Here is a 15640-nt window from a genome sequence, read left to right as displayed (position 1 = left end):
GGCTGTTAATGTCAGTCTACAATTTGTGCTTCAGATTCTGCATTGGGAAGAGAATCTTACAGCTGATTTAGAGACAGCTGATCCATAGTTGGGACTTGTTTAGGAAAAAGTTGCACCTTTACAATCTTGCTGCTATGAGCTGCATTGCCAGACCTGCCCGCTAGTTGGCAGTGTGACCCTAGGCTGGGCAGCGCGCGCGGGCTGACGGGAGCTCCCGTCCTGCTTTGCGGTGGAACGGCCGCCGCGCATGCGCGGGGTAGCGAGTTGGCGCCAAGGGGAAAATGGCGTCTTTCGTGGCGGAGGTTCTGGCTTCGTCCGGGCGGCTGGAGAAGGAGGACATCGGCACCAAGATCAGCAAGCTGGCCCGCAGGGTGGAGGAGGTGAAGGTAAAGGAGGGCCCTGCCCGCCCGCCCTGTCTATCTATCTATCTATCTATCTATCTGTCTACCCGCCCGCCTTGTCTGCCTGTCTGTGTGTCTGCCTGTCTGCCCTGCCCGCCCTGTCTGCTGGTCTCCCTGCTTCAACTGCCCTGTCTGTCCATCTGGCTTGACATCCTTCCAGTGTCAGCTCTTGTTTATTGTGGGCTGGCGGCTTCTATTCAATTCAGTTGGATTTGGAAACAGTCCTACTTTTGATATTTTAGTCTTGTAATTTGTTGTGAGGAGTTGTTCCTAAATGTTCGACCTTCATAGAAATAGTTTCACTACTATTGAAATATGCCTTGTCTGGCAAAATAAGACAAACAGCAAACTAAGGCGTATCATAGAAATTGTAGAAACTCTACAATGCAGAAAGAGGCCATCTGGCCCATCGGGTCTGCACCAACCACAATCCCACCCGGGCGCTATCCCCATATCCCTACACATTTACCCGCTAATCCCTCTAACCTACGCATCCCAGGACAGTAAGGGGTAATTTTAGCATGGCCAATCAACCTAACCTGCACATCTTTGGACTGTGGGAGGAAACCGGAGCATCCAGAGGAAACCCACGCAGACACAAGGAGAATGTGCAAACTCCACACAGACAGTAAGCCGAGCTGGGAATCGAACCCGGGTCCCTGGAGCTGTGAAACATCTGTGCTAGCTACTGTGCTGCCCGCAGGCAGGTAGACAGGGTGGACGTGTTTTTGTTTAAGAAAGTATAAAATATTTAATGCTGGGTTCAGTTGGAGTGATGTATTATATGAACTGGAGTTGTAATTTAACTGTGTGAATGATACAGAATGTTACTACAGCTGAAGCTGGGGTTTGTTTATGTACTATCTTGAGTGCAACTCATGATATATTTTCTGTCAGATTAACAAGCCTGGAAAAAGGTAAAATAAAAAAATGAGCCAGTCGGAAGAAAAGGCTAAAGTGTGTCACTTTAATCATTAATGTTGATTGTATTTATAAATCTTGATGCCTTGTGACTATCTAGCAATGTTGACAACATTCTTTATTTTCCTGGTCTTAATCCTGGGCACGATCTGTGATGGATGTTTTAAGTTGTAATACTTGAAATTAATTAGTAAATTGTAATAAAATTGAGATACAGAGAAACTGGATGTGTAGGGCACGACCTGTGATGGGTATTTTAAGTTCTAATACTTTAAATTAATGAGTAAACATATAATAATATTGAGGTACAGAGAAAATGGTGTATATTTATTTAAAGCTGTATCTTAAAAATGCTTGAATTAGCCAATAATTAAATTTTAAAAAAGTGAATGACTGCTCAAGAAAATTTATCTTGAATTATCAGATTGTTTAATTTGGTCAGCTGATTCAAGTAGGTTGTGTTTGTGATAATTTGGCTATTTGGTGCCTGATTTCAGTTAAAAAAATTTCTGGAAATCTGGATAGTCTTATTGAAAATCAGACTATTGGCCTCTTTTAAGTCAAACTAAATAAACAAACTCAGGTTAAATCAGGATAAAGTAAAAGGGGCAGCTCCACAAAAAGAAGGGGAACAGCCCAAACAAAATCAAAGTGCAAAGGAAACTTAAAAAACGTCAAATTAAAATGTGTTTATTAGGGTCAATAATGCACCCCAGCCCCTGCGGTGCCCAATGGTGCGCCTGTGGACACCGCATGCTCCCTCTCCTGGCTGTGAGCATAGCCGCGGTAGAGGGGCAGACAGTTTAGAATGGACGGCCCCCTTGATCGCCCGCTGCCTGGACCTGTAAATGGCACGTTTCGCCAGGCCCAGGAGCGGGTTCACGAGGAGGTCGCCATCCCTCCCCTCCCCTCTCTGCACCAGGTATTCGTTGATCAGAAGCATGAGACTGAAGTGCAAACAAAACATCAATAAAGGTTCTCCAGGAAAACAAAAAGGGAGTGCAACCTAAGACACGAAACATAGACAAGGTCCACGGACTCCACAAAGTCACAGAAGGGGCAAGCTTTGGAGCCTGTGAACCAGTGAATCCTACAGTTGTGCGGAACTGCTGCATGCATCATCCTCCACTCCAGGCTCCCAATGTAATTGGGGGAGATCCCTCTGTAAAGAGACCTCCACTGGGCACCTCCGCCGCCCAACGGCAACAAGGCCTGTCAAGGTGTATTCGGACGACAGGCGAGGATGCAGTAGTGGAAGGTGTGCAGCAGCAGCAGCCTGTACAAGAAACGCCTCTGCATGTTGGAAAAAGGCACGGAGAAAATTTCAGTGAGGCGGCTCATGCTGTGGGGCACCTGACCCGAGGAGGGGGCTGAGACTTTGGGCTAATGTGGAATTCCTTCTGAACAGGGGAATGCTCGGACGGGATCCCACCGCACGCGTACGCTGCCTCGAGACAACGTGCGCTTTCGGGGCCGAGCACGACCGTCCTAAGGTCTTAGATGGCTTTGGCCGCGCGCCGGATGGACAGCCCCGCGCGCTTAGCCAGCACGGAAAATCAGACTGTTGGCAACAGCATGAAGTCCAAGTACATAAAAGCACCTGCCTCCTGGCTTCCCAAGTTCTCTACCTGTCACTCTTTGACTTCCTCCAGCCTAACAAGCACATTATGTCCTTCCAATTCTGCCCCCTCATGCACCCCTTACTCTGTCTCATCCCTGGTGGTTTCACTTTCAACCGTGTTTCCATAAGCTCTGCGGTTGCCTACCTAAAGCTTAATGTTTCACCTTACTTTAGGTTCACTTTAAAAACATATCTGTTTAACCAAGCTGTTATTCAGCCATGCTAATATCTATTTCTGATCCTAGTCAATATTTATCTGATCACACTTTTGTGAAGGGCTTTGGGATATCTTCCTGCATCACAGGAAATGAAAAATGTTATGTTGCTTCCAAATATCTGGATAGATTAGATGCAAGGAAAGTGTTAAATTAAAAGCGGAGGAATTTAGAGTAGCTAAGAGTAGTGGGCGAGAAGAGGATTGGGAGAGGTTTAAATGTCAACAAAGATTGACAAAGAAGTTGATAAAGAAGGGTAGGAGAAACTATGAAGCTGGGCTAGCGCTTAATATAAAAAAGGATAGCAAAGAGTTTTTATAAATATATAAAAAGGAAGAGGCTGGCTAGGGTGAACGTTGGTCCTTTAGAGGATGAGAAAGGGGACCTAGTGGTAGGGGATGGGGATATGGCTAAGGTATTGAATAACTTTTTTGCTTCTGTCTTCACGGAGGAGGATGTGAATAATTTGCCGGGTGTTAGCGATGGAAAGGTGGTAGGACTGGAGGGTCTTAATGACATTACTGTTACTAGAGAGGCGGTGCTCGACAGACTGGAGGGGCTGATTGTGGACAAGTCCCCAGGACCGGATGGAATGCATCCGAGGGTTCTGAAAGAAATGGCGGAGGTGATAGCGGATGCCTTGGTGGTTATTTTCCAGACGTCGCTGGATTCCGGGGAAGTGCCGGAAGATTGGAAAACGGCTAATGTTACGCCGTTGTTTAAGAAGGGTGCCAGGCAAAAGGCGGGGAATTATAGGCCGGTTAGTTTAACGTCTGTGGTAGGTAAAATGTTAGAATCCGTCATTAAGGAGGAAATTGCGAGGCATCTTGAAGGGAATTGCTTGATAGAGCAGACGCAGCACAGTTTCATTAAAGGGAAGTCGTGTCTGACAAATTTACTGGAGTTCTATGAGGATGTGTCTAGGGCAGTGGATAGAGGAGAGCCGGTGGATGTGGTCTTTCTAGATTTTCAGAAGGCGTTTGACAAAGTACCTCACAAGAGGTTATTGCAGAAGGTCGGGGGACATGGAGTTGGGGGTAGGGTGTTAGCGTGGATAGAGGACTGGTTGTCAAATAGGAGGCAGAGAGTGGGGGTCAACGGGTGCTATTCGGATTGGCGGATGGTGACTAGTAGAGTGCCCCAGGGGTCGGTGCTGGGGCCTCAGCTTTTTACCATTTATATAGATGATCTGGAGGAGGGAACCGAGTGTAGGGTGTCGAAATTTGCTGATGACACCAAAATTGGGGGAACGGCAAATTGTGCGGAGGGTGTGGAGAGTCTGCAGAAGGATCTAGATAGGCTGGGCAAATGGGCCAGGAAATGGCAAATGGAATTTAATGTTGGCAAGTGTGAGGTGGTCCACTTTGGTCGGAATAATGGTAGGAAGGACTATTACTTACGTGGCGAAAAACTGCAGCAGGCGACGGTGCAGAGGGACCTCAGGGTCCTTGTGCATGAGTCGCAAAAACCCAGCTTGCAGGTGCAGCAGGTGGTCAGGAAGGCAAATGGGATGCTGGCCTTCATAGCGAGGGGGATTGAATATAAAAGTAGGGAGGTCTTGCTGTGGCTGTATAGGGCATTGGTGAGGCCGCAGCTGGAGTACTGTGTGCAGTTTTGGTCGCCGTACTTACGCAAGGATATTTTGGCCTTGGAGGGAGTGCAGAGGAGGTTTACTAGGCTGGTACCGGAGTTGAGGGGGTTGAGCTATGAGGAGAGGCTGAATAAACTAGGCTTGTACTCGTTAAGAGTTTAGAAGAATGAGGGGAGATCTCATTGAGACGTATAAGATGATGAATGGGATGGATAGGATAGAGGTGGAGAGACTCTTCCCGCTCAAAAAAGACAGTAGGACTAGGGGGCACAGCCTCAAGATAAAGGGGGGGGGGCGGTTTAGAACGGAGTTGAGGAACTTCTTCACTCAAAGGGTGGTGAATCTCTGGAATTCTCTGCCCGTTGAAGTGGTGGAGGCTACCTCGCTAAATATTTTTAAGACGCGGGTTGATGGGTTTTTGATAAGAGAGGGGATTAAGGGTTATGGGGAGAGGGCGGGAAAATGGAACTGAGCCACGACAGATCAGCCATGATCTTATTGAATGGCGGGGCAGGCTCAAAGGGCTAGATGGCCTACTCCTGCTCCTATTTCTTATGTTCTTATGTTCAGCCTAGAAATAAAGCATGGAAGTTACACAGTTTTGTTGTTGTTTTAAAGACAGCAAGTCTAGTTGTTGCCACTAGAAGGCTCCCAAGTGCTTGGTCCCAAGTCCCAGGTGCTGAGAGGCAGTATTGTTAACCACTGTGCATACTTAAACCAATGTACCTTTAATCCATTATGTTAAGTTGCTCCAGCACTGGTGGACCTAACCCCAACTTTGACATCATGCAGGTATAAATGTGATTTCCTTAAACAGCTCAGGTTCAGAAAGCCAAAATCTTTAATTGTGCCATCAGTTGTTTCCTTATGGTTTAAGCAAAGTACAAGCCTTTTACATAACAATGGCAATATTTTCCAAAATCTTTTTGGAAAGAAGAAAAACAGCCACAAATGCAACGTAAATATTTCATTATAGCTGCCATTACTGCAACCTGCTGGCAATGGCAAATCATCACTAACGAAAGCTCCCAAGGAAACAGCTCAGGATGAAGCATTCACAGACAATGGGCCAAGGACCTGTCTTCAGGCAGAGGATTGATAAATGAATGATTATGTATAAAAATTACACGCTAACACTGGTTTTCTTATTGATGACGGTTTTAAAATATGAAAATAAATTTTTCATTATTTCACCAGTTTTATTCAGAGATGCTTTAAGCTGATTTAATTCAGAGATGCCGTGGGCAGCACAGTGGTTAGCACTCATGCCTCACAGCGCCTGGGACCAGGGTTCGATTCCCAGCTTGGGTCACTTGTCTGTGTGGAGTCTGCACATTCTCCCAGTGTCTGTGTGGTTTTTTGTCCAGGTGCTCTAGTTTCCTCCCACAGTCCAAAAGACATGGTGATTGGGTGCATTGGCCATGGTAAATTCTCCCTCTGTGTACCTGCACAGGTGCCGGAGTGTGGCGACTAGGGGATTTTCACAGTAAGTTCATTGCAGTGTTAATGTAAGCCTACTTGTGACACAAATAAATAAACTTGTGATTTCAGCATGGTTTCATGCTGTGTACTTGAATGTCAAGATGATATGATAGTGCCGCTGAGGGAAATAAGAATTTTGTGAAACTTGTGGCTTAAAGGTGCTTTCTTCCAGGGTGAAGTATGCGACATGATCAACAAGAAGTATGAGGATTTCATCCCGAGTTTGAAAAATGGAGAGAATTTGGTAAATCAGGTGGACGGGATATCAATGGAGATCGACATTTTAAAGTCACAGATTGAAAACGAGGTAACTGAAGCAAGCACGAATCCCACAGGAATAAATGACAAAAAACAGAAAGGTCTGAGCTAAAGCATTGCTTGAGGTGTATACAGTGAACACTAAGAAGCGTTACACAGGCAGCTGTATCTTGCTGCAGGGCTGATGGAGCTCAGTCTGAAAATAGGTCAGCAAAATTAGTCTTGAGTGCACATACAGAGCTCTGCTCCCGATTGCCAATTTTCAGTGTTGGGATGTGAGCAGAGTATTCACAAAATTTCGCAGGATGTAGACCACAGAAACAGCCACCTGACCGAGTCAGTCCATGCCAGCATACTCCATTCTCATTAATCAATAGCAATGTTATGTGAGTACGAAAGGTAAAGTGCTGTGGCTGCTGCGGTTACAATCAGAAAATATTGGTGATGCTTGGCAGACCAGGCAGCATCTGTGGATGGAGAAAAAGAATCAGCATCCCATGTCTGTGACCTGTAGACGGAACTGGAAAGCGTAATGAGTTTTAAGTGAGTACAGAGGCAAGAAATAGGGGGAGTGGAAGAAAGAACAAAAAGGAAAGTCTGTGATGGTGTGAAAATCGGAATGATTTTGGATGGTATTAGGATGATGGTGTAAACCAAAAGGGAGTCATCATGGGACAAGTCAGGAAGCAGAAGACAGAGCTGTTAACAGCTACAGCAGAATCATTATCAACGTTGCCAACACGAGTTTTAAAATATCCACAAGCCCCAATGAACTACTCAATATCCTTTAAAACTATTGCTACCTTGAATCGTGAGTATTGCTGCTGCTTTAGTGTTTGATGGGTTGTGCAGACTGCTTTACATCAGTTCCATGGCAGCAATGTAGGACTGCAGTAGGTTTGGCTACCAAAATTTGGCACTTTTTTCAAGTTTTTAAATTGAACTTTCATCATACAAATGCAACAATGCCTTCTATAGAGAAGAAAACAGATGTGTTTTAAGATTATACATTTCACAATCTACTTCAGATTTGCTGCACAATTGTGCCACATGTAGTCAGCAATGAAAAGTTGTCAGCTTTTATGTCTCGCTTCTAGAAAGCTAGCGAATTACTTACCTTAAAATTTATCTTTGGCCTGAAAGTATGTTTGTGAATTTATTTTTTCTTGTGTACCCAAAGTGGTAAATTGTCTGGATTTCTTCAGTTAGGCGTAATGTTGCATAACAAATTTGTGACTTGCACCGAATTTAGTAATCCATGAAGCTAAGTTCAGAAGATATAGGAGCAGAATTAGGCCATTCGGTCCATCAAGTCCACTCTGCCATTTGATCATGGCTGATGTGCTCCTTATCCCCATTTTGCTGCCTTCCCTCCAAAACGTTTCAATCCATTACCAATTAAAAATCTATCTAACTCCTCCTTAAATTTACACACTGTTTCAGCATCCATTGCACTTCAGGGCAGCGAATTCCACAGATTCACAACTCTTTGGCAGAAGTAGTTTCTCCTCAACTCTGTTTTAAATTTACGACCCCTTATCCTAAGACTATGACCTCTCAGCCGAGAACCCACAAGAGGAAGCATCCGCTCCACGTCTACTTTATCCATTCCTTTTATCATCTTAGATACCTCAATTTGATTTCCCCACGTTCTTCTAAATTCCAGAGAGTATAGGCCTAAACTGTTCAACCTCTCTTCGTACGACAATCCCTTCGTCTCTGGAATCAATCTAGTGAACTAAGTTCTCAGTTTGATGGCGTCTTGTTTGTTTTAACAGGTTCAGAGAGATCTCCGCGTTGCTGTGACTGAGTTCAGTGAGCTGAAACAACAACTGGAGAAAAGTACAGTTTTACTGAGTGTGTTGACACAGTTACATGAGGTGAGTAGCTGCTTTGTGTTCTCGGGTTTGGTTCCCTTCTGTCAGGTTTCTTATCGGTGACTTTGTCAGATTTACAAGTTGGCTGAGTGAAAGCTGTCCAGTTACCTCAATTCAATTTGTGAATGCTTTCAGCTATAAAACTCTTGCAGCCGTTGCTTCTACTTGCTGCAAAGAGGAGGAAAGTAATGGTGGAAGGGGGAAATTTTGCATCAGTGGCATTCACTCTGTATGAAGAGAGTGGCAAAAACATTGTGCATGAATCTCACACTGTAGTGTAGCATTACTGATCAAATTAAAAAAATTGAAATAACAAAAGGATTTTGTTGAATAGTTCTTGTGAAACGATCTGACTTTCATTATTACCCACTTGGTTGGCAACTTTGACATTTGTCCCTGTTCTGTGCTCTGAATACTACGTTTGTATTTTAAGCAATATTGGCAATAATTGGTTTTGAAGTTTTATGCACATACTTTGGCCTAATGGTATTACTGCTAGACTATTAATCCAAAAACTCAGCTAATGTTCTGGGGACTCAGGTTCAAATCCCGCCATGGCAATGATGGAATTTGAATTTTAAGAATCTACTGATGACCATGAAATGATTCTTGATTGTTGGAAAAACTTATCTGGTTCACCAGTGTCCTTTAAGGAAGGAAATCTGCCGTCCTTACCTGGTCTGGCCTACATGTGACTCCAGAGCCACAGCAATGTGGTTGACTTTTAACTGCCCTCTGGCAACTAGGAATGGGCAGTAAATGCTGGCCAGCTAGTGGCGCCTCTGTACCATAAATTAATGAAAAAAAACCTTGTCTGTTCGCAAAGACAGGTCTTTTCTCTGTTATAAGAGTAGGAAATGCTGAAGACATAAAGCCAATTAGGCAATATTTCTGAAAGTGAAAAAAAACTATAATCATTCATGGGATGCAGACGTCGCTAACTGGGCCAACATTTATTGCCTGTCCCTGATGCTATTTTAGAGTCAACTACATTGCTGTGGATCTGGAGTCATGTAGGCCAGACCAGGTAAGCATGGCAGATTTCCTTCCCTAAAGGATTTCAGTGAGCCAGATAGGTTTGTTCTGTCAATCGACAATGGTTTCATGGTCACTATTAGACTTTAAGTCCAGATTTTTATTGAATTCCAATTTCACTATCCGGCTTGGTGGGATTTGTATCTGTGTCCCCAGTGCATTACCCTGCATCTCTGGATTAATAGTGTAGTGGCCACTACCTCCCTGGCGGGGAGGGGAGTGAATCTCATGAGAAGTGGAAAATGGTGTACATGTAATGGAATTGAATATCATATAAAAAAAGAGCTATTGGGTCAAATGTGCAAATAAGTTTTCTTTTGAAAACTTGGAGAGGAGGAGAGACTGGAGAAGAATTGCAGAGTGTATCTTAGGGAGGATGAAAGTAAGTGGAATAAATCAAAACACAAATTGGTTTGTATCTGAAAAGTCATGAACGGGTGAGGGAGGGAGATCTGTAATTTTTTTTGACTCCCAGTTGTTTGGGAAAGGTAGTGGAATGAATATTATTTTCTGTTGTTATCTTTTCCAGTTTGACACTGCCCTTGAAACACACCACCAAGCTCTGTTAGAAAAGAACTACATCAAATCTGCTACTCATCTTAATAAGGTAAGTGCATCCATCCCACACAAACCTGTTTTTGGAACCATAATGCAGCTAGCTGTTTGGAATTTAATAGGATTATATGTACTGTGAATGAGACTCTTAAGTTAGTTCTTGTGATGCTGAGTTACAGGTTCATTAAAACAGGGTATAAAAATAAATTGCTGCCACTGCAGTCTTACTGCCATTGTACGGGTGAGTTGATTATAATTTAAATTCTCTGAGCCTTGCTATCTGGTCCAAGTCTGAAATTTGCTGTACCTGTTCCATGCAAGTAGATTTTTCATTATTTTCCACTCTGCCTCTGAAGTTTAATTGTAAACTCTGGTGTTCTGGGCACGTTGCTGTCATTACAGCTTTAAACTCCTTAATGGAACCTGGAGATTCAGTTTTACTGAATCAAAAGAGAATTTGCATTTATATACAACCCTGTCATATTTCTCATGCACACTGAGATGATTTGCATACTGTGAATTCCCTTGTGCAACAAATATGTTGGCAAATATGGGAGTGATTGTGCACAGCAAGATCTCAGATTAAACTATTAGTTTATTTGTGGTTGGTTGAGGGACAATTTTGATCAGGGCACCAAGGAAATTCTCTTCTCTTTCAATGTAGGCATGTGAATTTTAACATCTATTACATCCACCAACTGGACAGACAGGTCTCACTCAGTTTAACATTTTTGTTTGTCCATGTGCAGATGTTTTGGTTTATATTCCTGAAATGCAGCGGCATGGTGGCAGAGTGGTTAGCACTGCTGCCTCACAGCGCCAAAGACCCGGGTTCAATTCCAGCCTCAGGTGACTGTCTTTGTGGACTTTGCACCTTCTGCCCTGTGTCTGTGTGGATTTCCTTTGAGTGCTCTGGTTTCCTCCACAGTCCAAAGATGTGCAGGTTAAGCGGATTGGCCAAACCAAATTGTCCTGTAGTATCAGAGGGATTAGCAGGGTAAATATGTGGGGTTACAGGGATAGGGCCTGGGTGGGATTGTTGTTAGTGCAGGCTCAATGGACCAAACGGCCTCCTGTACTGTAAGGATTCTATGATATATTAGTGGCCAGTTGAAAAGATGCACAGTTTAATTTTTTCACGTGTCTGAATTCTGTTGTGACTGCAACTGGGTTCACCAGTCCCTTGTTTCTGCTTATTTGCATCAGGCACAGTCCAACCTGACCCTGCTAAAATCAAGGAAGGGAGTTGAGCTGAAGATATTGCAAGTGCTTCACACGGAGCTCATTGTACAGAAAGAGAAGCTGCTATACCATCTGGGTGAGGAGTGGAAGCAGTTGACAGTTTGGAACCTGCCCCCTTCACCAGCACCTACAAAAGGTGAATCAACAATTTTTTTTGGAGGAATTAAATAATATAACTTTGGAGGGAAGGAGATCTTGTGGTGTCGTGGTCGTGCCCTTACCTCTGAGTCAGAAGCACCAGGTTCTAGTCCCACTCGAGGACTTGATGGCCACGGAAGGTGCTTTTGTAATGTGGCCAAACAAGTTGATTATCAGCCTGTAAATACTTTCAAATGTACCTCATGGTAGGAAGTGAGAGCAGGAGAATTTCGTGCTCTGTCATACTATAGAAAGCAATGACACATCACTGCAGTACTTTGCCAAATATAATCATGGACCAATCCAGTGGCAGTCTTGTTGCCAATGCCCTCTTAGGGAATGGTATTTGAAGGAGGGTGAGCGGTTAAGATATTAGCTGTGAATAACTGGATATATTTGGAGAAATCTACTTACTTTAATCTTACAAACACTCTATTAAAACACCTTTTATGCTGATGTTTGCGATTGACAATTCCTGTGTCCTTAGTGACTATGAAAACTGCTTATGGAGTTACAGTTGCTCACCAGTGGAATTGCTGTAGTACCAGCATTTGGGATGAGGTGTAACTAATGTGACAGTTTACATAGAGTATAATAAATGAAGTAAGAATTTATGACAGAAATGTAACAATAAGGACTGGGGTGGTACAGTGGTTAGCATGGCTGCCTCACAGCGCTAGGGATCCGGGGTTCGGTTCCTATCTTGGGACACTGTGGAGTTTGCACCTTCTCCCCGTGTCTGCATGCGTTTTCTTCGGGTGCTCCCGCAGTCCAAAGATGTGCAGGTTAGGTGAATTGGCCATGCTAAATTCTCCCTCAGTATACCCAAACAGACACTGGAGTGTGTGATGAGCAACACCTTGAGAGTTGCAAAATAAATGCAAATACCTATAATTGCAACAGTATATATGGTATTATGTTTTTTATCTATTCCTCCATCCCAGCCACTTAATCCTGGCTTTTAGAGTCATAGAATTTTAGAGGTTTACAGCATGGAAACAGGTCCTTCGGCCCAATTTCTCCACGCTGCCCTTTTTTTTAAAACCCCGAAGCTAATCCCAATTGACCACATTTAGCCCATAACCCTCCATACCCATCGTACCCATGTAACTAACTAAATGCTTTTTAAAAGATATAATTGTACCCGCCTCTACTACTACCTCTGGCAGCTTGTTCCAGACACTCACCACCCTCTGTGTGAAATAATTGCCCCTCTGGATCCTTTCGTATCTCTTCTCTCACCTTAAACCTATGCCCTCTAGTTTTAGACTCCCCTACCTTTGGGAAAAGATATTGACTATCTACCTTGTCTATGCCCCTCATTATTTTACAGACCTCTATAAGATCACCCCTCAGCCTCCTGCGCTCCAGAAAAAAAAAGTTACAGTCTATTCAGCCTCTCCTTATAACTTAATCCATCAAGTCCCAGTAGCATCCTAGTACATCTTTTCTGCACTCTTTTTAGTTTAATAATATCCTTTCTATAATAGGGTGACCGGAACTGCACACAGTATTCCAAGTGTGGCCTTACCAATGTCTTGTACAACTTTAACAAGACGTCCCAACTCCTGTATTCAATGTTTTGACCGATGAAACCAAGCATGCCGAATGCTGCCTTCACCACTCTGTCCACCTGCGACTCCACTTTGAAGCAACTATGAGCATGTACCCCTAGATGTTTTTGTTCTGTCAGTCTCCCCAGTGCCCTACCATTAACTGAGTAAGTCCTGCCCTGGTTCAGTCTACCAAAATGCATCATCTCACATTTGTCTAAATTAAACCCCATCTGCCATTCATCAACCCACTGGCCCAGTTGATCAAGATCCCGTTGCAATTGGAGATAACTTTCTTCACTGTCCACTGTGCCACCAATCTTGGTGTCATCTGCAATCATTAATATAAATGACAAATAACAATGGGCCCAGCCCCAATCCTTGAGGCACACCGCTGGTCACAGGGCTCCAGTTTGAAAAACAATTCTCTACAACTACCCTCTGGCTTCTGTCAAGAAGCCAATTTTGTATCCATTTAGACACCTCATCCTGAATCCCATGAGATTTAACTTCATGCAACAACCTACCATGCGGTACCTTGTCAAAGCCCTTGCTAAAGTCCGTGTAGACAACATCAACATTTTCTATTGTGTTTTTATCAGAATTTGAATAACTTCATTTTTAACCTTGCCTTTTTTTTCCATGCGTAGGCAACTCTTACATCATTATGGGTTAGTTTTAGATCCTACCTAACTTTTCTCCAGCATCCCAATGCAAAAGAAACTTGTGCACCGTTGTTCAGTATTTTTCAACTCCTGCACAGAGAAGTTTTTGATGCAATGATTAAAATTGTTGACGTAAGGGTGGAGCTGACCACTTGTTGCTGTTTTTTCCCAGCTGAAGATTTATTGGGGTGGACGTTGAAGACTGAACTACGCTTGTGCAACATGACATCAAAGAAGAAGAGTGATCTTGAGCTTCTGCTTATGTCGATACTTCAAGGCTTTGCTATTCTTGGTGAATTGAACAGGAAGCTGAAATTCTTCAGTAAGCAATTTTAACTGATAGAATAGTCCAAGTTAATATTTTCCGTTGTGGCCAGGACATGTTGAGTGTTGTAAAGTATGGGCACAGTAGATCACAAATATAGTTGAACAATCATTTCCTGAGTTGGATGAAGTCCTAGAAGTCAAGGCATATGACTGCTGTATAGCTATACGGTGACTTGGATTGCTAGGAAACAGCGTTTGATGTTTGATGGCACAGTGATTAGCACCTTACAGAAAGAACCTGGATTCAGTTCCAGCCTTGGGTCATTCTCTGTGTGGAGTTCGCACGTTTTCCCTGTGTCTGCGTAGGTTTTCTCCAGGTGCTTCAGTTTCCTCCTACACTCCAAAGATGTGCAGGTTCAGTGAATTGGCCATGCTAAATTGCCCCTTAGATGTATAGGTTAGAAGGATTAGCCATGGTAAACGTGTGGGGTTACAGGGATTGATGGGAAAAGGCCTGGGACTGTCGGAGAGAGTCATAAAATCCTACAGTGCAGAAAGAAGCCATTCTGCTCATTGAGTCTGTACCAACCACAATCCCACCCAGGCCCTAAACCCATATCCCTACATATTTACCCACTAACCCCTCTAACCTATGCATCCTGGGACACTAAGGGACAATTTTTAGAAAGGCCAATCCACCTAACCCGTACGTCTTTGGACTATGGGAGGAAACTGGAGTACCCGGAGGAAACCCACACAGACACGGAGAATGTGCAAACTCCACACAGACAGTGACCCACACTGGGAATCGAACCTGGGTCCCTGTGTCACGTTCGTTTTTCAGAGCCCTTACGTACTTGATGCAGGAACAAGACACTGATCTGTATAAGAAAACCCAGTCCTTTATTCTCAGGCAAGTACAAGCTCTCTGAGGATCGTTACTAACTCAGAACAGTGTCCTGAGCTTAGCCGAGCGATACTCCCTCGAACGAGGCGAATCTCCCCCTTTATACTCTTTTTACAGCAATTGGTCACTTACACACAGTATAACTTCACCCAGATCACGTACTTAGCAACAGCAAAAGTAAGTACAGATACAGTATGTGAGTAAAAATATGTCGAAAACCCACACCCCCAGTTGCCATCGAAACTGTATGTCCACCATTGCTCCAGTGTGAGATAGCAACCATCCTCATATCTATCTTGGGACATTACTTTGCCCGTAAAGTGAATGTTATCTCCTTCAAACAAGGACAGCGTTTAGCCAAGTCCAGTCTAGACTGATTTAATAAAACAAAAGTTTCATTATATTTCATTATTTACAAGGCCAGGGTGACAGTTCAGAATAGGGAGTATCAGCACAGGTTGTTTCATACAAGATGCAGTTAATCACAGCTCTAAGCTAATGGAGACTTTTCACTTTATCTTGAAACAACCAGCTGCGTTTGCAATTTTGCAGGATCTCAGCTTGTAAAACCTTTTTACAAATGGCCAAGATCATAGGAGATTCATGGGATGTTAACCCCTTAACATCTCACCTGGAACTGTGAAGCAACGGTGCTAACCACTGTGCTACCTTGCCGCCCAAGGTATAGAGGAGGCCATTCACCCATCGAGTCGGTACAGACTCAATGGGTGAATGGCCTGCTCTACACCTTGGGATTCTGTGATTCTATTCTATATTTGCCCTTTGAGTTTTGGGGAAAAAAATCGAATAACTTAATTTTTATAATTCTAACAGTAAAACTTGACTACGTCCCACATGGCAAGTCTATACCACTCCTTTTTTTATATAGCATCAAAGTCTGAGAACCAGTCT

General features: G+C 43.6%; 1 protein-coding gene across 1 annotated transcript in view; it reads left to right on the top strand.

Annotated features, from left to right (window-relative positions):
- The first annotated feature begins 250 nt into the window (after positions 1–250).
- Positions 251–15640, top strand: part of zw10 (zw10 kinetochore protein) — a 40825-nt gene continuing 25435 nt past the window's right edge. Inside the window, exons 1-6 of the mRNA XM_080214635.1 lie at positions 251–386; positions 6404–6538; positions 8268–8369; positions 9931–10008; positions 11163–11334; positions 13727–13876. Of these exons, the coding sequence (XP_080070761.1) occupies positions 282–386; positions 6404–6538; positions 8268–8369; positions 9931–10008; positions 11163–11334; positions 13727–13876 (742 nt within the window). The 5' untranslated portion in view covers positions 251–281. The remainder of the gene's footprint in view (positions 387–6403; positions 6539–8267; positions 8370–9930; positions 10009–11162; positions 11335–13726; positions 13877–15640) is intronic.

The sequence above is a fragment of the Carcharhinus amblyrhynchos genome, chromosome 29 (genome assembly GCF_965287045.1).
Source record: "Carcharhinus amblyrhynchos chromosome 29, sCarAmb.v2.hapA, whole genome shotgun sequence".
Classification (NCBI taxonomy): Eukaryota; Metazoa; Chordata; class Chondrichthyes; order Carcharhiniformes; family Carcharhinidae; genus Carcharhinus; species Carcharhinus amblyrhynchos.
This window is presented reverse-complemented; position numbering and strand designations above follow the sequence as displayed.